Source organism: Terrapene carolina, unplaced genomic scaffold (genome assembly GCF_002925995.2).
Source record: "Terrapene carolina triunguis isolate 2854851 unplaced genomic scaffold, T_m_triunguis-2.0 Scaffold179, whole genome shotgun sequence".
Lineage (NCBI taxonomy): Eukaryota > Metazoa > Chordata > Testudines > Emydidae > Terrapene > Terrapene triunguis.
Window position 1 is genome coordinate 6,239,881 of NW_020664530.1, and position 26,168 is coordinate 6,266,048.

General features: G+C 41.4%; 1 protein-coding gene across 1 annotated transcript in view; it reads left to right on the forward strand.

Moving 5' to 3' along the window:
* LOC112113482 (contactin-associated protein-like 2) overlaps positions 1-26,168 on the forward strand; it is a 1,103,244-nt gene that overhangs the window by 222,295 nt on the left and 854,781 nt on the right. Inside the window, exon 5 of the mRNA XM_029912066.1 lies at positions 25,909-26,112. Coding sequence (XP_029767926.1) covers positions 25,909-26,112 — 204 coding nt within the window. The remainder of the gene's footprint in view (positions 1-25,908; positions 26,113-26,168) is intronic.

Sequence of the window (26,168 nt, forward strand, 5' to 3'; positions counted from 1 at the left end):
ATTTTCCCAGCTGGTAGGGATGTGCTACCAAATCGACTATGGAGGCAACACCATTATTAAAAAAAGAAGACACAGAAACTGATATATCAGGTGTTGCTTTGTGCATCTCCTCAGCCAACTCATTTTTGGCCATCATTTCTTGTTTGAGAAGTTAAATGGGATTCATACAAGGTACCCAGATATTGCTGTTGAGGCTTTTTAAAATTTCATTTACTTGTATTTAGAAATGTATAATATGGAAAGGATCTAAAGGACATTCAGTGGCCTGACTGAACAGATAGCACCACACTGTACTCTGAACCTCACCAATGTCACGCTCTTCCAGACCAGCATGGGAAGCAGAGAAGTGGCCCTCCAATGAAAAGAGCAGGTCACCCATAATGGAGATTTTAACCAGTGAAGGACAAACAAAGTGATCCAGAGCATCTAAAAGTTCTGATGCTGCTCCCATCGGGCCCAATCCTGCCAAGACTTTACTCACTGGGGTAGATGTATTGAGAAGTCACTCGGACTATTTCTGTGAGTGTAGTTACTTGCACATTTAATCTTTGTAGGATCAATGAAAATAATAGGCGTTTGGCAATAGAAAATTCTCATGGAAAGGAGCCCTGGACTAGTTAGAACTATAATCATCATATAGCCAGCAACACGAATTGCACCGAATGTGAACAGGTAATCCGTACAGGGTGTTACAACCCTAATTCCCCCTAGTAGATAGTCATCAGACTGGGTTAATCAGACTCAACTTTTGGAACCCCTTTGTTTTCATCGAGTTGAGCCTAGTAGAGTCCAGTCAGACACATTGTGAGGTAAAGACACACTGTCTGGCTAACTTCCTTGGGATGTGGGACTCTGCCACCCAGCCTCGCTAGACCCTGAAACCAGTGCTGAATTGCCCAAATCCTCCCCAGCCATTTATTCAGAGTTCCATTCTCATGGACACTCAGGTTTATGGGATCCTGAAGAGTTAAACCATGGCAGGTAAGGTAAGGAGCATAGGCTTTTGCACAAGAGCTTTCTTAATCACACGCATACTGTACTCTCAGAAAGCACAGGGGAGTTGCAGATCTAAACCAAACAATGAACACGTGAACACAATCCCCTTCCCTTTGTCGAGGGGAGGGGGTAAGGGAGAGGGAGGAGACATGTGCTCCCTGCTCTCCCTCTTCCAGTTGTATTTTCTGTTTCTTGCAATGGACTGGCTCTTTTTACTTGGAGGGAATGTCACTTTTAAAAAGCAGTCTGTGTCATCGATTTCTCACTGTCCTTCTGCTGGGGATTTTGCATGCTCCAATCTCCTTCTCCCTAAGCAGATTTCTGAGAAGAGACCCTCTATTCAAAAGCAAAAGGCCCTGCTGGCAGAACTCCCATTGTTCAAGCTGGTGAGCGATATTTGATGATGAAGGCAGCTTGATTGCTTTGTGATATCTTTCCAGACATAGCTTCTCACCACATGCAGGTTCCTGGTATCAAATGGATGAGCTAATTCATAATGATTGGTACAAGAGTTAATAAAACCTCATGGAATTCATAACTGGACACAGACATATTCCCCAAACTGTAACGGATGACACAGAGGCTTCAATCCACTCTGAAGGTTTTCCTATATAGATCCTGGTCCTATAAAATCAAACATGTGCTTAACTTTAAGCAAATGAATAGAACCACTGAATACAATGGAATTACTCATGAACATAAAGTTAAGCATATAAGTAAATCTTTATGGAATTGGGATCATAAAGTGGGGGAGCGGAACATTGGTTTTTTTCTCTCTATAAAGAATATATCTCTAACACTACGTATATTAATTTAGTCTTCATTGGTCTAGATCAGCTTTTAGCTGAAAAGCGCAACTTTTTTTTTGAGGGACATTAACAGATATCTCCATGCCGTATTTATCTGTTGTGTTTGCACTGAATGAGAAATTCCCCTGGTTGATAGTTCAATCGGCTATTGAGCAGGTTTGGGGCTGTTGCTGCTTCACAATTTTCTTAGAATTTCTCTTTGCTACAGTTAAATATTGTAAATCCAAATCTGAACTTCTAAATAAAGTTAAACGCATCCTACGTAAGAGTAAAATATCACTGGCAACTAAAGATACCATGCCCCCCCCACCCCCCGTAAATAACAGTACCGGTATTGTACAGTGTGTGTGTGTGTGTGTGTGTGTGTGTGTGTGTGTAAAAAAGAATAGCACTCCAGACTATACTGACATGAAGGAGAACAAGAGTGCATACTAGTGTTAAAATGATCCTTCTTCCTAGGAATCATTATGGCTGCTTTAACAGGCAAATTAATTAGGTTATACAGAAATATTTCTTTCTTTGTTTTTCTTAAACAATTGTTTTTCATTTTAAGAGAGGAGAGAGAGCGTTTGTTGGAGATCAGAAGAGAAAATCCCAGCAGTGTAGGATTAAGGATTGCTTTTTCAGCTCATTTGATAGAATTTTAAATCACCTCTGAGATTTGAGGCATCTAGTACCTTCCAGGTTTAAATCCCTATGAGTTATGAGCCTCTCCCTATTCATTTCCAATATCCACACTGAATAAATCTACTGAGGCTGAACATGGGGAATACCTTCCACATTTCCAAATGGCAAAGCACACAAAGAAGAAAAAGGTGCACAGCACAAATCATATTCAAATTTAGTCTTGTGGAAACACTAAATCCTTTATTTTCCTAAGAGCCAAATCCTTCAGTCCTAACTCAAGCTAGACTCCCTACCACCAAAGTTTTTGGAAGTGTAGTCTGAGTAAAGACTGTAAGATTTAATACCCAAAGTCAAACAAGTCTTTTGAATAGTTTCACATCGTTCAAGTAACAGAGACACTACTTACCCAGGCCCTTGAACAAAAACACAGCCTCATTGTACTTGTTGATGCTAGGTTTATCACTGCATATTTGTAGTGAGTGTTGCTTGCCTACCATAAATAGAACAGCCAGGGGTATCCTGTGCTCCAATTAACTATATTCTAACAATATTCCTAATAATTTTTTTTCCTAAAGAGCTGCTACAAAAAATAACTTTCCTTGGTGTGTTCCTTTAAGTCATCTGTTTCTAGTTCAGTTGTCAGAAAATGTACACCATCTGAGTAAATGGTCTGAATTCTCAGGCAGCAACGTGTGGAGCAGAACTGCCTTCAGCCCGAGCCTGTAGTAGCTGGCATGGAGCTGTTCTAGGGGTGCTACTCCAGGGGATGGGTTGGATAGTAATAATTGGTGTGGGTCCCAGATTTGTCAGCAGTTGATGCAAGGCTGACTTCAGCCCTGGCTGGAAAAGGATGTCGTGATGTGGCAGCTCTCCTGAGGGATGTGGGAGGTATGCAAATGAAGGCTATCACCTATTGGATGCAGGGTACCAAACTGATATATACAGTCCAGTTTCTCTTTCCCTCTGTAAAGAAATAGGCAGATACAAAGATTAGAATCAGTTGTATGAAATGTTATGGCATCGATACAAAGAGTTTCTAGAGAGTATGGGATGGGGTAAAGGTGGTCTCTGGGCTGTATCTGCAGGGTTCAGTCTCTGACTCCTATTAAAAAGATGAAGGGGTATGTGTCGTGGAGTTTCCAGAATACATTGGAAGGGCTCTACAACTCACATTAATATGATGAAGATTTGAGTAGTTGTTGTCTCTCCCTTAGTGGAATAACAGAATGGAGGAGGATAGAAGCTCTTCCCCATCTAAATTAGGTATAAAACAAAGTAAAATCATAGTTGTCAAAATCCCTGTAAAATAAAACTCATCTGAAAGACAGACATATTCCCCAGAGGCTTTGTGTGATGAGTCTTTGAGCATTAAAATGCTCCTTCATGATTATTGGGAGCTTTATGGTGTCCCTCAAGACCTTTGGCTAATCAAAGATTTACATACATACAGCCATGTACACACATATGTGAGAGCATTAAACATACAAATACTACTTGTATTTATTACAGATATCTTCATCTTAATATTACTTGAGTTTAGTACCTGTTAGACTTAAAAAATGCAAACTTAAGTTGCATAACATACACATTGTCTAAGAATTCTTCTGATTGTTACCCACAGGAGCAGAGTCCTTTGTTTTTGAATAAGTGGGACAGTGTGGTTTTTGTTTTCCAGTATCTGAAGTAGAAAAGATATTCTATTTCTCAATTCATAGTTATTTACCATGGTTTTTGTTATATATAAATTGTCAGCTTTTCTTCACTTAATGCCCAATTAAATATTTTCCATATCTGTCTCCTGTTCCTCACTGCTTTGTCAATCTTGACTTTTCAGTTAATGACAAGCTTCCAGTGAACAAACCTATGAGTTAGTGAAGTAGTTTTTACATATGGCCATAAGCAAAAGAAACCTATGTTCCCATGCAGGTTATTGGAAATAAAAAGTTTCAGGCAGTCTTGAAATAAATAAGTGGCTTGTCATCCAGACTTGTTCCTTAATGTGAGAGTTTAATTATTGTATTTTACTATAACCTAATACTGATGAATGGGATTACATAAAATTGTCATCTTGTGAGTGGCATAGGTTAAAGAATGACCATGCACAGCTGAGTGATTCTTTCACCTGAATTCTGACTGACACTACACTTGGCTATAGAAGAGGTCTTTGACCTGCATTTTAATCTGTTTTTCTAGGTTTGTTGTGAATACATTTGGCTGGCTAGGCATACAGTATTATTCAGTCAACTTTTTAAAACGTGTATGTTTAAAGTTAGGAACCTGAGTCTCCTTTTAGGTATTTACATAAAAGTGGCCTGATTTTCCATGTGTTTCTAGAAGGTATGGGGATAGAGGCTGGCTTCTGGGCTATATCTATAGTGTTCAGTCTCTGTACTTAACCATCTTTCCTCTCATTTGACTTCTGTGAAAGTTGTTTGTATTCAGCAGTTCTGAAAATCAAGCCGTTTGTATTTAAGTGCCTAAATATTGATTTAGGTGCCTAATTCTTTTCAGGCATGCTAGCCAGGATTTTAATAAATAACCAGTGATGGTGTATTCCCAATTCTGTTTTTCAGAATGTGGGTGATGAGCACTTTCTGAAAATCCAGATCCTTATGAGGTGTCTTGAGTTGGACCCCCAAAATTTGAGGCACTTAAAATCACTAGTCACTTTTGAAAATCTTGGTCCTTAGTCTGAAAATTTTAACAATTACTTCTTACTAGACAAAATAACCATGTTGGGAGGTACAATAATTATGTCACCAGGTCAGACATCCCTTGTTATTGCAGCCAACTTTATCTCGTCCATTCTTACCCTATTGCTAGTGTTGTAGTAGAAATTCTGATTAATTACTGTAACATTGTCATTGGAAGGGAAATATGCGTCGTGAATATTTAAAATGAATATTTTTCCTTTCTTAGATTTAAATTTAAAGGAACATAAAGATATGGAGTAGGGAATAGAAAATGATAAGACTGCATTGTCAAGAAAAAATATCATAAAATAGAGAGCTGAGACTATTGTTACTGATCTGCTTGTTTGCCTCCATTAAAAAAAAAATCTATGGCCCAAATCCTCAGCTGATGTAAATCTGATTTTAAAAAAATACAGTTTCTGATAGATCACTTTGTGTGTGTGTGTGGACACAATTTAAATCCCTTTGAATTTGTATTAGCATTTTTCTGCTCCTTTACTCATATGGGTCTTTTCAGCAATAGAGAAATAACTGATTGTTCAAGGGGATCAGTGAAACTGACTAGACACAAAGAAAGGTCTTACATACAAAGTAAAAAGAAAATGAAATATGTGTAATATAAACTATCGGTTATTTTTATCTTTGGTGTGACTTGTAACTATAGAAGGTATAAAATTCTCAGAGAGAAATGTGATTTTCAAGTTGACAGTATTACTTTACATGACATTTACCTTTACAGCACTTAAATTCCTGTATTAAATGCTGCTTTCAGGGGGTCGTTACAGTGATGTACACAGCTTAACATAACTAGTTGGTGCTACACTGGTGCATATCTTGATAAGTGTCACCTTAAGAAGAAGGGGGAATGAGCAGGGACAATGCTATAATAAATAACACCATTTATACATTGCTTCTCATTCTGTTTATCCCACAGTCACTTATTCAACCCAGGAAGCAATAGCTTTCCTCTATAAATTTAATTCATATTGTGTGTGTGTGTGTGTGTGTGTGCGCGTGTGTGTAACAATATGTTAGATTTTATATACAATACTCAGATTGTATATTCAAAACACCATATATTTTGGCTTAGGAAATAAATTTAGACAAAGTTATGCTGTATTTATTTTACTTATTTGGTTCACTCTGCACAGCAGGAACCAGGTAATGGCTGTTAGGAATGTACCTACATTTCTGGTGTTAACCCAAGACGTATTGAAAAGTGATTCCATAAAAAGAGGGATTTACTTTTACTGCTGACAGATTCATTCTAGCACAAAGCCCTTGGTTTAGCACATGTCTAGAGGCAAAAACATTTCCTCACCTTTTTATCTGTAGCCGTCAATGATTGTTTTAAAACCCAGTGTCTAATGAATTTGGAGGGAGTTGCATACAAAAATCCACTTAAATTCTCATTTGAATTGGAGTGAATGTTGGGAACTGGAATGTAGATGGTTTTTCCTTGTGGTTAGAGCAGGAGTCATGTCCAGTGGGCAAAGCAGGCCTCCATGTCAGAATGGAAGCAGGGATCAAATCTGGAGTCAACTGTAGCAGAGGCAGAGGGCTGAAACCAGAGTCAGGACCAGGAATCAAAGCTGAAGATAGGACCCAGGATGATGTACCAAATACCAGAGCAAAGGGTTGGGCCAAAGTCAGTGTCAGAATTCAGAGCCAGGATTGGTAGCCAATGGCCAAGAACAAGGTGAAAAGGCAGTAGCTAAAGAGAGGCAAGAATAAGGCACAGAGTAGGAATCAGGAACAGAGTTGTATCAGGAGGGAAGGAAGAGCAGAGTCAAATGTGGCAGCAACAGGAAGTCTGTATAATTGCTTACACAGCCCACCTGGTTTGCTTCCTGGCTTAAGTAGCAGGTGTGAGCCAATCAGGTGGCCACAGGTCTTGGGTGTTCAGATAGAACACCCAGATAGACCTTCCAGATGACCAGCAAGATGCTGCTTTGCTCATCTTCCTTGGTGATGAGGAGGGCTTGTCAGTGATCCAGAACCCCCACAGCCCTGGATTCTAGAATTGCACCCTCAGACCCTTACACCAAATCCTGGGGGACTTACTCATTAAAGATAATGGGAGTATACTCTGAGTAAGGACTGTAAGATTTGGCTCACTGTCAGGTGACAAGATTGTGTAGTCTAGGGAATATCACTGACTTGTGCAGTTGGTTGAATAATAAAAATGAATAGATTATTTTCTAATTGTTGAAAATCATTAGTGTGTAATATATTTGATGAGTAGAATTAGACCAGCTAAAAATATCCTGGACTAATTTGACAGTTGATGGAAAAAATGTTTCAAACACTTTGCAAATATTTTTTTGTCCAGTAGTGCTAACTAATCAAGCGAACTTAGGCTTCCTTATCAAAATGTAAAGTTACTATGCTATGACGCAGCCTGCAAGTTGGGGAGGAGGCAGGGGGGATCTAATGGATTTCTGTAGACCTTTTCCCTCTTGGAGACAGGTATATTTTTACTATATTTTGAGCCTCCCAGGCACGTAAAACTGGTAAACCAAAGGCTGTGTCATTTCTTGACTAATTGAATCTGACTTCTCCATTTGGCAGATTTAACTTGTATTTCCCCAACCCTTAAGGAAGCATTTTCATGTGACAGTCAAGACATTTCCCCTTGATCTTGAACTCCAATGAATCTTACCAAGTTTACTTCCATAAGGTTGAGAAGTGATACGGGACTTTAAAATAAACATTCTAGCTGACATTCCTTGTTAACTGAATGTAGTGACTCCGGAGCCCTGACAGATCAGTGTTATGTAACGTACATCATATCAAAAGTAAATGCCATGATTTGATAATGGAGAAGTTTACACTTTCCTTTTAGCACTTTTTGTTTTTGTTTGTTTGTTTTCACCTGAACATTTAAAGTCCCCAACTTACTCAGTTTATGGTTAATTTGCATTGCACTTTTTCTTACCTACTGAGTGTGTGCCACAGAGGAGGCCTTTAATAGTGAAGTCTCTTCATCCCTCTGCACCTCAAACAACGTTATTATAAAGGGTTTAATCTAAATATTATGTATTTATTTATTTATGTATATTACAGACGCACCCAAAGTCCCTAATTAGGATGAGGGCGACACTGTGCTAGACATGATACAGACGCATAGGTAGACTTGGTGCATGCCCAGAAGATCTGACACTTCCAGTTAGCAGAAGGCCAGCTACAGATCAAGATATGTTATTGTAATTAATCAGTAATATTGAATAATGAATAAACTAGAGAAAAATCATTCTTTTTAGCATATTGAGTGCTTGAAAAGGAAAGGGGAAATCAACTGACTGAATTATTAATTTTGAATTATTCACCCAGCTCCAGTTCCATTGATCTGCTTTTCCTATGCTGTGCTAAACACAGGTTAGTTGTGCCTATCTAATTTGGGGGCATGAGAATGAAGGTGAGCTTCCTCATAGACCTGGCATTCCAGGGTCCTGTATAGTAAAGGTTCTCCCAATATTGACTCAAAAACAGCCACCGCTAATTAAATATAATGTCTAAAAACAGTGATGTGCTACCTCTTGAAGATGATGTTTCTAAAGTAAGTTGGTTCAGCAAGGCAGTAGCAGCAGCAGCAGTAGAAGGCCCGTAAAAGAAGTATTGCTAAAGGAATTGGAAAGGGAAGATAACATATTTGTTAATGGTGAAATACATCTCACCAATCAGCACTGTGAATCTCTTATACAGAGTGGGCCAGATGGAGCAGCTTTAATCACGTCAATGAGCAATTACACTTCAATGAAACTACTTGTGTGAGTAAATGTTTACTGACACGAGCTCACAAACAGACTAGCTCAAGATGATTTTCTAGCATCAAATCCTGATGTTCCAATGATGTCAATGTGAGTTTTAACTGAGTTAAATTTAGTAAGGACTTCAGGGTTAAACCTGTATGTCATATTCTGAACCAATATAACATATGATATAACTTGTTTCCTTTGAACATTACATTAAAATCCAAGTTCCATGCAGGCAATATTTGAAGACGATGCTATAGAGAATTAGTAGAGTGTGAGGAGGAAGGGACAATTTGAACTTTAATGCTGAATAGTCTTCAAGTCTAGACTCAAGCATTAAACAAAGTGTCTTGGTGAAATTATATAACATTTTGAATGCAGAGTTGTGTGGAATTAGCACAAACAGAAGTAAGAGATCCAAATTCTGAAAGAATGTGCTATAGGTCAAGAATAAAGCCATGTTTCTTTCTGTTTTCATGCAGCTATAAACAGTAAACTATAAATTCCATCCAATTATTAGATACATTAATGTTTTAATACACTGTCTAATCCCATGGGATTCAATGGGATTTAAGCACATAAAGTTTTTGCTGATTTTGGGCTTTAGACACGTAATTACATGGGCCTGATTTTCAAAAGTGAGGAGGCACACCAACAATATTTGTTAAGTAAAGGGAAGTTCAATAGTTATATACTGTAGTAACTCCTGGAGGCACAGTAAAGGTGTCTGCAAAATGTTTTGTTGTGTTTCCACAGAAAATTTTGGCTTTTTAGTGAAAAATTAAAACCCTAACTATTTCAACTGAAAACTGAAATAGTTTGATTCTGAAGTGCTTCATGGGAGGTGTAATCTGGGCGGTTCGTACTCCCATTCTCCTCTATGGGCAGGGTCTCCTGGATGAACTACATCTCACGTGATACTCCACAGTCTCACCTCTTGGTGAGGGGGAGGACCATGGTGCAACATGGGAGATGTTGTCTGGCATATCCAACTCAAAATATGTCAGTTTTCAGCCAAAATCTGAAAACTTTTCAGTTTTCATGCATTTGATTTTCAATAAAAAAAAATTCCTCAGAAAGCAGAAACTTTGCACAAAAATATTCATTTAATTGTGAACCCAAATGTCCATTGAAAAACTGGCTTCAATGGAAAATGTTCAACCATCTCTAGTGCTCAGCACTTTTGAAAATCACATTACTTATGTAAGTGCTTAAATATGGATCTAGGAGCCTAACTTTAGGTGTGCATTATTTTAAAATCTCAGTCTGTATTTATATACTGGCTTCTCCCTCCAACATCTCTATTCTGTCTCCGATGCTGCACCTTTTGTATCCTACCAGAACTCATCTATAAAGACTCTAACATCTCCTCATTAATTCTGTCCTGGAGACCCACTCCTCATCTGACTTCTTCATGAAATCTGCCAACTAATAGTAGCTGGACTGAGCATCAGTTGGTGAAAGCAGATAATCTTTGTGCTCTGCTATCATGCAAATAATAATAATTAAATGGAAAATGAGCGCTAAAGGCCTATTCTTGCAAAAATATTGAATAATCCTGCAAGGTGCTGAGTGCTCTAAGCATATCTTCAGTGAATATTAGGGGAACTCAGAATTTTTCAGGAAGTGCTCAACACCCCCACAGAATGTAACCCTGCAGTAGCTATTTTTGTGGGTTTCTGATTAATGTATAAAATGTGAGAATGTAGTTTATACCTGTTATTCAAAACTCAAGATAAAAATAGACCTTAATAAAATGTTCTGAGCAGCCTGGGTGCTGTTATATGCCTTATAAATTATACCAGGATACAGTGTGTGTTGGAGTGGAGGGGAGGGGAAAAAGAAAAAAAACCCACACACATAGCAAATGTAATGTTTTTTCTTCAATCATTTAAATCACTTTGTTTTAGATTCAAAAGCAAATATGACCATATTCAAACTGAGGAAGCTGAGCAAGGCAGCAGAAGCTCAACAAAATTAATTTTCCTTCACCTCACGCTTCCTCAACATAAAGTTGTATACATAAGTGTGTGTGTGTGTGTGTGTGTGTGTGGCGGCAGCGGCTTCTCTTCTGCATGTCAGACACCTTGCTCTCAGAAAACATAGGATCATCACTGTTGGCTCTACCGCTGTAAATTACAGTGCAATCATGCTGACTGTTTTTTTAGACCTGCAGGCAATGTTCAAACACTTTGACTCTACTTTTCTGTCTCATTGTGAAAAAATATATAAAAGGTTCTATTGACTGCTTACTTATGCTTACTGCTTACTTTTGACTTACTCATTTTCCCCACTGCAATGTGGTGTAGAGATGCATCTGTAACTATTAGTTGAAATTGATCCAAAGGTCGTGCATGCACTACACCAGCAGTTCTCAAACTGTAGGTCGGGAACCCAAAGTGGATCGCAACCTCGTTTTAATGGGGTTGCCAGGACTGGCGCTAGACTTGGTGGGGCCCAAGCCCTACCGCCCGGAGACAAAGCTCAAGCCTCACAATCCAGGGCTGAAGTCGAAGCCCAAGGGCTTCAGCCCTGTGTGGCAGGGCTCAGGTTACAGGCCGCCCGCCTCAGGTTACAGGCTGAAGCCCTTGGGCTTGAGCCCACCAGCCCAGGGCAGTGGAGCTTGGGCTTTGGCTCCGGGTGGTGGGGCTTGGGCATTGACCCCCCACCCCCTCGGGGCAGCAGGGCTCGGGCGGACTCAGGCTTTGCTCCCCGCTTCTGGGGTTGTGTAGTTATTTTTGTTGTCAGAAGGGGGTCACGATGCAATGAATCTTGAGAACCCCTGATCTACACTATGAGCTAGGGTGTGATTCCCAGCTCGCGTAGACATACTCACGCTAGCTAGCTTAAAATACTCATACTTGCACTCTGAGATAGTATGCTAAAAATAGTGTAGACATAGGTGCCCAGGTGGCAGCAGCAGCAATACAAACCTACTTGAACCCCGTGAGTACATAGTCAGGACAACAAGCCCAGGTTGCCGCTATAGGTGCCCATTTTACCACAGCTACACTACTATTTTTAGCGCACTAGCTCAGATGAGAGCTAGTGCGAGTATATCTACATGAGCTCGTAGTGCAGACATACACTGCCAACATGCTGTCATGTTGGCTGTGTGTCAGTCCCAGTGTAGTGTCTTATCCAAAATGTGTCAAGTTGGGCCCCCCAAAAATTGCTAGTCATTTTGAAAATCTAGGCCCATATTTTAACGTTACAATGAGTAATTCCGGTATTGTTTGTGTCAGGATGTACACTTCATTGCAAAAATATGTCTCATTGCTACTCCGCTTTAGTGTCATCGGTTTTTGTTCTATTGCATCTGATATATCATTCTTAGATTTTTCTTTCATGCCTGTCACCATAGTAGCTAAGCAATTATATTTAAACTACAGATTTCAGTGTTTCGGTTATGTTTTATAAATGGGAGCTTGGAAGTCTTAGAGATTTTGACATTATCTGTAGATTTGGGTCCCTCCCATGAAAAAAGTAAATAAATTGCTATTTGAAGTTCTGAGGCTTTAATGCTGGTTTATTATTCTTAATTAATTAATATTTTTTTAACATCAAAGATAGTTCTATATGTCTCACAAGAATGTGGTAGCTGCCCTAAATTTAGGAAGACACAACGAATGAGTGTCATAAACAGATGACATTTGGGCAGGCGGGACAAGGAGGATGATAATAAAATCACACAATTGATAAATGCACAATGAGTGTCTCAGAGGCTAAGGGTGGGGTTCATGTATGTTAGGTCTCCTCCCCTTCACATCTGGTAGGCTTCATGACTTCATACCTATTGGGAGGAATTTGAATATGGTGGAACTATTAGCTAGAGGAATAGGTGGCTATAGCTTGAGGTGGCTCTATTGACTTACAATGGTATAAAGGCTAAAAACTCTACCTATCCCGCCGAAAGTGGGAATCATTTTTTTAAGAAGCCCACAATGTTATTTAATAGAATACTCCACGCAAGTCAGGAAATCTCGTACAAGAAAGGTATAATTTTTAAGGCTTCAGCACTGTAATTTCCTTAATTAAAGATTTATGAAAATTAGTATCCTTGTTTAATATTACAAGAGTAGTCTCTCAGAGCAATGAGACTTCATTGAACAGAGGGGAGGTCCACACTCTCTGTAGCCTGGTGGATTAAGAAGATCTCTGTGATGCCAGGGTCAGTACTTCAGTGACTTAGGGTATGTCTACACTACGAGAGTAGTTCGATTTTAGTTAAATCGAATATGTGCAATCGATATTAGAAAGTCGAACGTGTGTGTCCACACTAAGGACAGTAATTCGACTTTGTCAGTCCACACTACCAGGGAAAGCATCGACATTGGAAGCAGTGCACTGTGGGCAGCTATCCCACAGTTCCCGCAGTCCCCGCTGCCCATTGGAATTCTGGGTCGAGCCCCCAATGCCTTCTGGGTAAAAAAATGTGGCGAGGGTGCTTTTGGGTAACTGTCGTCATCCGTCAGTCACTACCGCCCTCCCTCCCTCCCTGAAAGCGCCGGCGGGAAATCAGTTCGCGCACTTTTAGATCAGTGACAGCGCGGACGCCACAGCACTGCGATCATGGATCCCGCTGCGACCATCGCTGCAGTTGTGGCCGTTCTCAACGCCTCGCAGCTTGTCATACACCTTTCCCTGAGGCAGATGCAGAGAAATCAGGCGAGGAGGCTACGGCACCGCCGTGAGGGCCTGAAGTCGGAGAGTAGCACAGAGCTGTCAGAAACCACGAGCCCCAGCGCCCAGGACATCACGGTGGCAATGGGGCATGTGGATTTTGTTGAACGGCGATTCTGGGCCCGGGAAACAAGCACGGACTGGTGGGACCGCATAGTGCTTCAGGTCTGGGATGAATCCCAGTGGCTGCGAAACTTTCGCATGCGGAAGGGGACTTTCCTGGAACTTTGTGACTTGCTGTCCCCTGCCCTGAAGCGCAAGGACACCCGCATGCGAGCAGCCCTGACTGTCCAGAAGCGAGTGGCCATAGCCCTCTGGAAGCTTGCAACGCCGGACAGCTACCGGTCAGTCGCGAACCACTTTGGCGTGGGCAAATCTACCGTGGGGGTTGTTGTCCTGCAAGTAGCCAAGGCAATCGTCAAGGTACTGCTGTCAAAGGTAGTGACCCTGGGAAACGCGCAGGCCATCATAGATGGCTTCGCCGCGATGGGATTCCCAAACTGCGGTGGGGCTATAGATGGGACTCACATCCCTATCCTGGGACCGGGCCACCAGGCCAGCCAGTACATCAACCGAAAGGGCTACTTTTCAATGGTGCTGCAAGCACTGGTGGACCATCGGGGACGGTTTACAAACATCTACGTCGGATGGCCGGGCAAGGTTCATGACGCTCGCGTGTTCAGGAACTCTGGTCTGTTTAGACGGCTGCAGGAAGGTATTTACTTCCCGGACCACAAGATAACTGTTGGGGATGTGGAGATGCCTACAGTGATCCTCGGGGACCCAGCCTACCCGCTAATGCCCTGGCTCATGAAGCCCTATACTGGCGCCCTGGACACTGAAAAAGAACTCTTCAACTACCGGCTGAGCAAGTGCAGAATGGTGGTGGAGTGTGCTTTTGGCCATCTCAAGGGGTGATGGAGAAGCTTACTCACTCGCTGTGATCTCAGCGAAACCAATATCCCCATCGTTATTGCAGCTTGCTGTGTGCTCCACAATCTGTGTGAGAGCAAGGGGGAGACCTTTATGGCGGGGTGGGAGGTTGAGGCAAATAGCCTGGCTGCTGATTACGCCCAGCCAGACAGCCGGGCGATTAGAAGAGCCCAGCGGGACGCGCTGTGCATCCGGGAGGCTTTGAAAGCCAGTTTCAAGGCTGAGCAGGGTACCCAGTGACTTTTAAGTTTGTGGACACAGAAGCAGAACTTGCCCCCGTTTCTTTACCCAGTTGCCGTCGACTATCCTCTCCAATCACATACCCCCTTCACCCCCTTCCCAAAAAATAAAATCTGTTCTGTTTTGTTAATGGACACCATTGTCTTTATTGCTGTTTTCGCGGGAATGTTTTAAACCTGGGACGCAGACTGTGGCGGGGGGCGGGTTTAGTGTTGTGATGCAAATGATGCTTCTAAACTCCAGGAATGACAGGCTCCGCGGTGGTGGACTGGTTGTTTCAACGGAGCCTGCCAGCCCTCCTGGCCGGGACTGCGTGTATGTGTCGGCTATGTGACTGTCTTGCAGGGGGAGGAGGGTTACAGATCCCCTGCTGCGCGGCTCTGTGATCCAGGGTAAGGACCGCTGCATAAGATCTGTAACTGCCCTCCCCCGCCACCAAGTCACAGAGCAACACCACCCCCCCCACCACACAGAACATGAAAACCACCTCCCAGACTGACCAGGATAACTAGTCACTGCACTGTATATGTGCCCTGCTGCTGCACCTGCCCCCTGCTAAAGGTGACTGTCCTGTCCAATGACCAAGCCCCTTCCCCCCCTTCAGACAGACTCCCCTCCAAAAGAAGAGGATGGAAACAGAAATGAACAGAAACGTATTCTTTATTAACAACCGCACATGGAACGGGGGGGTGAAACTTGGACGGGGTCTTGTGTGAGGCGGGTAGGAAAGGACTTTTCAAATTTTGGGGAATGAGAGCCTTCTAGTGGTAGAGCAGTCCGCAGGGGTGGAGTGAAATTTTTCACGGCCCCTTCCACCCCTCCGTGTTTGGACTTTGGGTGAGGGGGGTATGGGACTTGGTGGCGGGGCAGGGCAGTTACAGAGAGACTGCAGCGGGGCTCTCTCCTCCTGCCTCCGGTCCTGCAGAACATCCACAAGGCGGCGGAGCGTGTCCGTTTGCTCCCTCATTAGTCCAAGCAGCGTTTGAGTAGCCTGCCTGTCCTCCTGTCGCCACCTCTCCTCCCGTTCAATGTTTGCCCGGTGCATTTGGGACAAGTTCTCCCTCCACTGTGTCTGCTGGGCTGCCTGTGCTCGGGAGCATCCCATTAGTTCAGCAAACATGTCTTCCCGTGTCCTCTTCTTCCTCCTCCTAATGTGCGCTAGCCTCTGGGCAGATGTGGCTGTGGGAATTGGAAAAAGGGAGTGAATTCCTGAGACAGAGCAATGTATCTGTGAACAGAGAACATAGTCTTTCTCTGTGAACAAGACCATGCAGAGCACCTATCACACGCGCACTGAGGACAAGGTCGAATTTTCGGCCCTCGCCTACCGTGCCTGCGGTCTTGCTGTGGCGAGCTGAGGAGCAGGGCTGGACACCGGACTTTGTCTAGCTGGCAAACATGGTAAGCCGTAGACTTGTGGCCGCTTAAAACTTTAAGAGTGGCACTGGCCTCCTTTCACATAGAAAGCAATGCGAGTCTCTGCTGGCAGCAATCCTGCAAGCATGAACTCTGGCCCTGTCCCACCCCTTCGCGGCTGTAAACCGCGTGGCTGTAAACCGGCGGTTGCAGTTCTGTAAAGGGACGGGCAAGCAGTCCCAATACTAACTTTCCCCTACCTAATTCACAGCAGGGAGTCATGCCAGACATCACCCTCCTGAAGGTCTCGGAGAGCCAGAAGGAGAAGATGCTCCGGGACAGCCTGCAGAAACCGGGGCCATTTGCTGCGCTGCTCTGCAAGGCCATGATCCCGGAGTACCTGCTGGCGTTGTGGCAGGGAAACGTGTCCTACCACGGGGGGCCTAATAAGCTCTCCCTGCCCAGGAACCTGCTGATGAGGCTGGAAAAATACCTGCAGGAGGTGTATGAGGAGATCTCCCCGGAGGATGTCGCCTCTATCCCCGGTTACATTGACCAGTTCTTGGCTTAGGTGCCCTTGGAGGGACAAATGACTGCAGGGTTTTGGGCACTATAATCATGAAGCGGACATTGTGCAATTTTTTGAAAATGGTTCGGACTATATATTGAGGCGCCCAAAGACAGACTAATCATGACACACTTTGCACTGATTCCCCTTTTGTTTGACTTTCCTGTTTACATGTTTTGAAGCACTTTACCCACTGTTAATATTTTCAATCTTCCTGTTTTGTTGCAAATAAATGTTTACATGTTTTAAAGCACTTTAGCTACTGTTAATATTTTAAATATGCCAGTTATGTTGTAAATAAATGTTTAGATATTTAAAACACTTACTGCTTGATCCTTCCCCTGAATCTGTGTCTGGGGTAACGGCGGGGGACGGTTGGTAGGGGATCTCTGTCAGGGTGATGAAGAGCTCCTGGCTGTCGGGGAAATCAGCGGTGCCAGCGCTGTCGACTGCCTCGTCCTCCTCATCTCCTTCTTCATCTTCCCCGTCCGCTAACATGTTGGAGGAACCGGCCGCGGACAATATCCCATCCTCAGAGTCCACGGTCAGGGGTGGGGTAGTGGTGGCGGCCGCACCTAGGATGGAATGCAGTGCCTCGTAGAAACGGGATCTGTGGGGCTGGGATCCAGAGCGTCCGTTTGCCTCTTTGGTCTTCTGGTAGCCTTGTCTCAGCTCCTTGATTTTCACGCGGCACTGCGTTGCATCCCGGCTGTAGCCTCTCTCTGCCATGGCTTTAGAGATCTTCTCATAGGTCTTTGCATTCCGTCTTTTGGAGCGCAGCTCGGAAAGCACGGACTCATCTCCCCACACAGCGATGAGATCCAAGACTTCCCGATCCGTCCATGCTGGGGCCCTCTTTCTATTGGATTGCACGGCCATCTCTGCTGGAGAGCTCTGCATCGTTGCCACTGCTGCCACTGCTGCTGAGCTCGCCACGGTGTCCAAACAGAAACTGCGCTTCAAACTGCCCAGACAGGAAAAGGAATTCAAATTTTCCCGGGGTGTGGCTGGTCAGAGCATCCGAGCTCGGACTGCTGTCCAGAGCGTCAACAGAGTGGTGCACTGTGGGATAGCTCCCGGAGCTATTAGCGTCGATTTCCATCCACACCTAGCCTAATTCGATATGGCCATTTCGAATTTAGCGCTACTCCTCTCGTTGCGGAGGATTACAGAAATCGATTTAAAGAGAGCTCTATGTCGAACTAAATGGCTTCCTGGTGTGGACGGGTGCAGGGTTAATTCGATATAACGGCGCTAAATTCGACATAAAAGCCTAGTGTAGACCAGGCCTTAGGACAGAAAGAATCATATCTTTACATTTTAATTATAGGAATCATATGGTAGTAGTGTCTAAATAAGCTACCATGTCATGGTAATTATCCTAACATTAAATAGTCAACCGTCACCACATAAGGAACACAGATTATTACCACAGTTCTACATACTGGAGCTCTTAAACAGAATTACTGTGTAATCTGCAGGGCACTGAATTATCCAAGACCATGTGGGTCCTCCCAGCATAGCACTGCTGAAGAGAATACTACTAAGCAGAAAATTACGACTGTGTTTTATTATTATCGAATGATTTTGCAAAACATATGATAACAAGGGTCCAGGTCCTGCAGACACTTGCACACAACTTAATTTTACTAATGCGAGTGATCAATGGGTCTACTCGTAAATAAAGCTAAACTAAGTAGTTGCAGGATCTGTACATGTATACAAGGATACCTGTCTCTTTATGGACACAATATCATGAATCCATAAGATATTCAAAAGGTTAACATAGTATTTTTAATGTATAAGATATAATATGATCTTATATATGATATAAGATATTTTTCTAGTAATTTGTTTTTTCCTGATTAATGTTTCATAATTATTTCAGATGAGGTCTTGGGGAGGAGTTGGGTGGGTGGGGCAGCTCAAACAATTAAGCGCTAAACAACACAGTGCTTGCTGTCTGGTTTCTATAGATACTATAGTACCTCGGTAGTGAGTGTCTGCACAGAAGCACTACAGCGTTTCTAGTGAAGATATAGGCATATTTTCCTACATCATAGATATAATAGCTTATTTTTTTCAATATGTTGTTGAAAAATTTTACTTAGTTTCAATTCTTTGTAAATTGGGTGAGATCTGGGGTTTAATCCAAAAAGCCCATTGAAGTCAGTGGAAGGATTCCCATTGCCTTCAATTGATAATGGATCAGATCCTTGATGCTCAAATGTAACTGCTGCAGACATTAATGGGAGGTACACACAAGCCTCAAGGATAAAATAATGCAGCTCATGTAGCGTACTATAACAGCAAGAAACAGATCTAACAAAGATACATGCAGGAGAATTCATGGCATTGTTTAAGGGACATTCTTTATAGTATATTAGAAATGAATGTCTTTCAACTTGTAATGGCCATGATTTTTATTTATTTTTTTGCCATTCAATGTACGTGACATTTACTCAAGACTGTTACATATGGTTAATATTTTCTGTGGATAAGAATACATTTAATACAGGCTAAGTGGTTAAAACGAATTGAGCCATTCTCAGTAGAGCAAAAAGAAGTGTGTTGGATGTGAAAATCTAAATTGTTCCTCTCTTGGATTTTCAGAACTGAATAAATGTGGTTTCCACATGGATTTTCTACAAATAGATTTCATGATGGTTTTCCAAAATTGCTTATTAGATGTGGAATTCTCAAGAAAATTGTAGATATAACTCTACTTAGAAACAAGCACTTGGATCTGTTGGCAATTTAATGTTTTAAAAACAAGCAAGAGTTATTATAGGGAGCTCTGTAGCCAATCTGACATGATGACCTGTTTTTATTTACTTCTTTGCTGACTGAAGATTTTCAAGGGTGCCATAATATTCTACATTTTATGTACAAATTGCAAAGTATTCCCCCTCCTATCTCTTGTTTGAGTTCTAGTGGGCTCCTTACATTGCAACTAGCAAATTTGGACTTTACATTTATTTATGAACTAATCCATACTTTAGAATTTATAATTTATAAGAACAAGACCAGGATGATAGTTTTGGCTGAACTTAGAAATCAATGACTATGTATTACAATTAGGGCTGTCAATTAATCTGAGTTAACTCACGCGATTAACTCAAAAAATTAATCGTGATTAAAAAAGTTAGGGTTAGGGTGATTAAAAAAATTAATCATGATTAATCGCAATTTTAATCAGACTGTTAATAGAATAACAATTGAAATTTATTAAATGTTTTGGATTTTTGTCTACAATTTCATATATATTCTGTGTTGCAGTTGAAATCAGTGTATGTTATTTTTTATATTTGCACTGTAAAAATGATAAAAGAAATAGTATTTTTCAGTTCACCTCGTACAAATACTGTAGAGCAAATAAAGTATCTCTTTGTCGTGAAAGTGCAACTTATAAATGTAGATGGTTTTTGTTACGTTACTACACTCAGAAACAAAAAAATGTAAAACTTTAGAGCCTACAAGTCCATTCAGTCCTACTTCTTTTTCAGCCAATCACCAAGACAGACAAGTTTGTTTATATTTACAGGAGATAATGCTGCCCTCTTCTTATTTACAGTGTCACCAGAAAGTGAGAACAGGCAATTGCATGGCACTTTTGTAGCCAGCATTGCAAGATATTTATGTGCCAGATACGCTAAACATTCATATGCCCCTTCATGCTTCGGCCACCATTCCAGAGGACATGCTTCCATGCTGATGACGCTCATTAAAGAAGTAATGCATTAATTAAATTTGTGACTGTACTCCTTGGGGGAGAATTGTATGTCTCTGCTCTGTTTTACCCACATTCTGCCATATATTTCATGTTATAGTAGTCTCAGATGATGACCCAGCACATGTTGTTCATTCTAAGAACACTTTCACTGCAGATTTCACAAAATGCAAAGATACCAATGTGAGATTTCTAAAGATAGCCACAGCACTTGACCCAAGGTTTAAGAATCTGACGTGCCTTTCAAAATCTGAGAGGGACAAGGTGTAGAGCACGCTTTCAGAATTCTTTAAAGAGCAACACTCCAGTGTGGAAACTACAGAACTTGAATCACCAAAAAAGAAAATCAACCTTCTGCTGGTGGCATCTGACTCAGATAATGAAAATGAACATGCATCAGTCCACACAGCTTTGGACTGTTATCGAGCAGAACCCGTCATCAGCATGGATGCATGCATTCTGGAATGGTGGTTGAAGCATCAAGGGACATATGAATCTTTAGCATATTTCTCATGTAAATATCTTGCGACGCCGACTACAACAGTGCCATGTGAACAACCGGTCTCATTTTCAGGTGACATTTTAAACAAGAAGCAGGCACCATTATCTCCTGCAAATGTAAACAAACTTTTTTGTCTGAGCAATTGGCTGAACAAGAAGTAGGACTGAGTGGATTTGCTAGCTCTAAAATTTTACATTGTTTTATTTTTAATGCAGTTTTTTGTGTACATAATTCTACATTTGTAAGTTCAAATTTCATGATGAAGAGATTGCACTACAGTACTTGTTTTAGGTGAATTGAAAAATACTATTTCTTTTGTTTTTTTACAGTGCAAATACTTATAATACAAATAAATATAAAGTGAGCACTCTACACTTTGTAGTATGTGTTGTAATTGAAATCAATATATTTGAAAATGTAGAAAACATCAAAAACTATTTAAATAAATGGTATTCTATTATTGTTTAACAGTTTGATTAATCACACAATTAACCGCAATTAGTTTTTTAAATCGCTTGACAGCCTTAATTACAATGAATTTGTATTGCAAGGCATGTTTTATAAAGGAAGAAGGATGTTTGTAATAAATGTTAGCGCAGTCTCAGTTGATGTGCACTAGCCTTATACCATAGGTGGCTATACTGCAGTCAAATGTAAGTATCATCCTCAAAAACTCATAGTCTACTGAGGACTGTTGCACTAGCCAGAGTGATCATGGTTGGTGGCGTTGCCCCAGGCATCATGTAGTGAAGTTTCCAGATATGGTTAAATCCTGTGAACCCCACGGGTGGCACCAAGTAGGATCAGGACATGCACCCTTTTGTGCATTGATGGAGAGTTTGAGTGCATGTTGTGCTGGGGTGTTTTTGTCACTCTTGGCGATATGTACAAAGATTGTGCAACACTGCTTTTGAATATGAGTGATTGAAGGAAGGCCAGAAATCTGAGATTATGACATTTAAACAAATTCAAACCACTTTATGCTCAGGATTTGGCACTGACAGTGGATATGGAATGTCTCTAGCTTCTTCAAACTTGCCTATAAGGGAGGGCAGGTTTCTAACCTGTATTGCAATTCAGGTTGTACATGGGTTTGATAGATCCTAAACTTTGTCTCAGCACAAAGATTTTTTTGCATCCATAAGCAAGACATTGCCTTCATGCAGGACGCAGCGAGACCTATTAATCAAAACGTCCAGTTTGCTGTGACCATTTAAACTCTGCTTGCAGCATAAGTAGATGAACTCATCACTGCTATCACAGTACTCTGCCCTACCTGTATCAGAGTTTCTGGTGGCCCAGCTCTGAGGTTCTGGACCTTGGGCTTCTGCCATGAAACATACAGTCCCATAGTGTAGCCACCATCTTGAAGACCTTGGAGAGTGGGGTTGAAATTCTATGGCTTTTCCACAAGCAAGATAGCATCGTCGTGTCAGTCTTGGTCTCCCATGGGATGGGAGGCTCATAGCTTTTTCTCCACAGGGCAGGGGACTTGGGGCTTCTGCTGTTTGGGGTGGAGGGGAAGCTTGGGGCTAGGGACATTGGGGCCGGGGGCTGTCCCACTTTCCAATAGGGCAGCTTCAGCTGGGGCTGGGGACACTGGGGCTCAGGGCAGCTTCTGCCAGGACTTGGGGCTCGGGTTTCAGCCCCATGGGGTGGCTTCTGCCATGGCTCAGGGTGCCTGGGCTTGAGGCTTCTGCCCCGGGGAGGGCTGTGCTGGAGATCAGGGCTTTAGCCCAGAGTGGGTGGCTTTGGCTTCTGCCCCACAGGGTGACGGGGTTCAGGACTCCAAGCTTCAGCTGACGGGCTCTAGGGCTCAGGGCTCCCAGTGGCCCTGCTTGGCAGACACCCTGAAATGGCTCGCAGCCCCTCAGTGGGCCAGGGACCCCCAGTTGAGAACCTCTGATATAGGACCAATGGAAGAAGGAAATGCATTATGGGTGCACCTTGACACTTAATATCACTTTATTTGACAACTGAGCTGAGAGGGAGGATGGAAAGGGGGGAGCTGGCTGAGGCATAAGGAGGCTTCTCTGCAGAATCTATACATCCCAGCTCCTTTTTCTCCTCTATGGGGAGAGGAACAGATATAAAGATTCTGCTCAAATATGTGGAGTACTCTGCAGTCTCTGGCCAGGCTGTGTAGAATGGATGGTAATGTATAGAATGGATGGATGTGTAGAAAAGTGGTTTAAGAGTTGTTTCAAGCCATAGGGTAACTATGGTTCGTTTCCAGCTCATATACAGCCCAGTCAGGCATCCACTGACATCAGTTACAGTCTTTCCATTGACATCAGTTGGCATTGAATTGAGCCTATAGCAAAGGTGCTTAAGGTAGATTGCATTACATTTTGATCTCAAATAGCCTCTGAAATAAACTCATCAGCTGCTGGTCTGCAACCAACAATCACTTTATTATTTTTGTTTTCTTTACAGCACACAGACTTAAAATGTGTGCATCATTTTTAAGGTAGAGTGACAAAACCTGTTTAGCTTTCTATATTGTATTTTCTTTAGCTTTCTATATTGTAGCTTTCTTTTCTTTAGCTTTCTATATTGTATTCAGAGCTGGAATTTTTTTAAGCACCATTAATATGAAAATACTGTAGTACCCCTTCCTTCAACCCTTAGCAGTTATAATCATATTTTCTACCCATTAACAAGAAAGTTGGAAATATATAAAACCATCTCATTAGCTGCTCAACATGTAAAGCTTCAGAGTTTACAACCATTTATGCCATCTGGGAGTCTGACAATAATCCAATTTGTATTATGTCGTACAAACTTACTAAAGATATCCCAAAAGCAAATGGATAATACAACACAAAATAGGTGTCACAAACTTCACCCATCGTGTAAAGAATCTTCGAATCAATGCAGTGAAATTCTACAGAAGTGTTACTTTAATTATTTTGGGGAAAATACTATGTGATGGAAGTACTATGTGTTTCTCTTAACCTTTGGACACTTAGTATACTGGGTGCTTAAATGGTGTATCAATATATATTTAATCAACATGACAGCAAGGCTTAATCCTAATTGGTGATGAACATGTTAATTAACAGAGACAGAATGGTTTGTTAATCTGTCACTAAGCAAGAAGATGCACATTACTTGTTGTAGCACTGACTGTTCGGCTTTCAGTAAGAAAGTACTGAGCGTCACACTGCCTGCTTTTCTGTTACACTCAGAGAGCTCTGAGGTTGACTGCAAAAGCTGTATCAGGAACTTATAGAATGTGACTAGGACACCTTATGGACATAGCATGTATAAGTGGCTCCTGATAATTAAAGCCCCAGTTCAGCAAATCACTTAAGGTGGTGCTTAAGTCCAATGTTGAATAGGAATGGACACAAGCATTGCTTAAGTGCTTCACTGAAAGCACGTGAAAGTCCTAATGAATTCAGGTCGTAATACATACTCTTATTTATGCACATATATACAAAATGTTCTAAGGGAGCCTTTACAAATTTTACTAGCCTACTCACCCACGGTGAGTAGTTGGGTTTTTTTGTTTGTTTGCTGAAGATTTTTTTAGAGAGCTAAATGGGTGGAATATTATTTGTGTTTTTAATTATCTTCAATCAGTATGGTTAAGGACAAGTGAGTATTTTAAAGATATTGCCAGCAATTCCAAGAGAACAACCCACAGAGGCAGGCAAAATCCAGAACTGCTATTGCACAATGTTGCAGATGATGAAATCTCCATCCTGATTTCATCTGGAGCATAAAATGACTTGTATGTTTGTTATATAGGTACGATTATTTACTGCTGCATTTGAAGGGATGTAGGTAAATGCATATTTTAATCAAAATTGGGGGGAAATTTGCAAAAAATATTCATGAATATATTTTGCAAATTCTCAGTCAAACCAGTCACATTCATACCCATTTTGATTGCTATTCAGAATTATTCATGCCAGCAAAGTTTGGAAAATAATCTTTTTTTTTTTTTCAGAAAGAAAGAGAAATTAATTTAATGACAAAGCAAGATTCTATTTCAGGCAGAAATTGAAAGAGTTTGCAAATGTTAGGTCATCCAATCATTTAGTGACTCAGGAGCAACATCATATTGCATCTAGGAGGATTTAGGTGACCAATCACATGATATAAATAGCAACAGAGGGTCCTGTGGCACCTTTAAGACTAACAGAAGTATTGGAGCATAAGCTTTTGTGGGTGAATGCCCACTTCATTCACCCACGAAAGCTTATGCTCCAATACTTCTGTTAGTCTTAAAGGTGCCACAGAACCCTCTGTTGCTTTTTACAGATTCAGACTAACACGGCTACCCCTCTGATACATGATATAAATAGTGAATCGTGAATAGCAAATACATGAATTCTTACAGCAAAGTTAATGAGAAAACATAGGCTAAAATAGTTTACAGAAGTAATTTGTCAAACAAATGCTAATAAACAAATTCTTATATCCATTTGCAGATAGTTCACAAACAGAAAAATATGGTAATTTCACTGGAGCGTGAATTTTAGGCCTGATCCTATTCCAGGTTAGTCCTAAAATTTATGAACATTGCAAGGAATCTGGTCTGATTTTATTACTACTAGGGAAGTTTTGCAGTGTCCTATTTCATTGATAAAAATTCACATACATGCATCTCTAGTGAATTTTCTAAGAGGCATCAAATAGACTATTAACAACCACTGGGAAAGTCTTCTTTCCTGCTTTCAACTTTGGGTAGGCAAATATTTGTGAGCAACACCATGTTCAAGAGAGATGAAAGGGAGTGTGAATAAAACCTGTAGGTTATGCATCTTTGAGTCTAATTTATGATATCCCTATGAAAAAATAAACATTAAATACATGTCCTACCTGGTTGTTGCATTATATATTCATCCATTAAATTATAGCCTAGAGAAAACATATGTATAATTCATATCACATTCATGCATTTATCCTGCTCAGATGTAATCCACAAATTGTATGTTTGCTTTTCCAATGGCCACAGTAATATATAATCACTAAGTAACAATGTTATTTACTTCTTCCCTTTAGGGGCCGATGTTATCAATTTTGATGGCCATGCTGTGTTACCATACAGATTCAAGAACAAGAAAATGAAAACATTGAAAGATGTCATCACTCTGAAATTTAAAACCTCTGAAAGTGAAGGTGTCATCTTCCATGGAGAAGGACAGCAAGGAGACTATATCACCCTGGAACTGAAAAAAGCCAAGCTGGTCCTTAATTTAAATCTAGGTATGCTTATTCTTTAAAAATCATTTTAGGTACATAATTTAAATTCAGATACCATT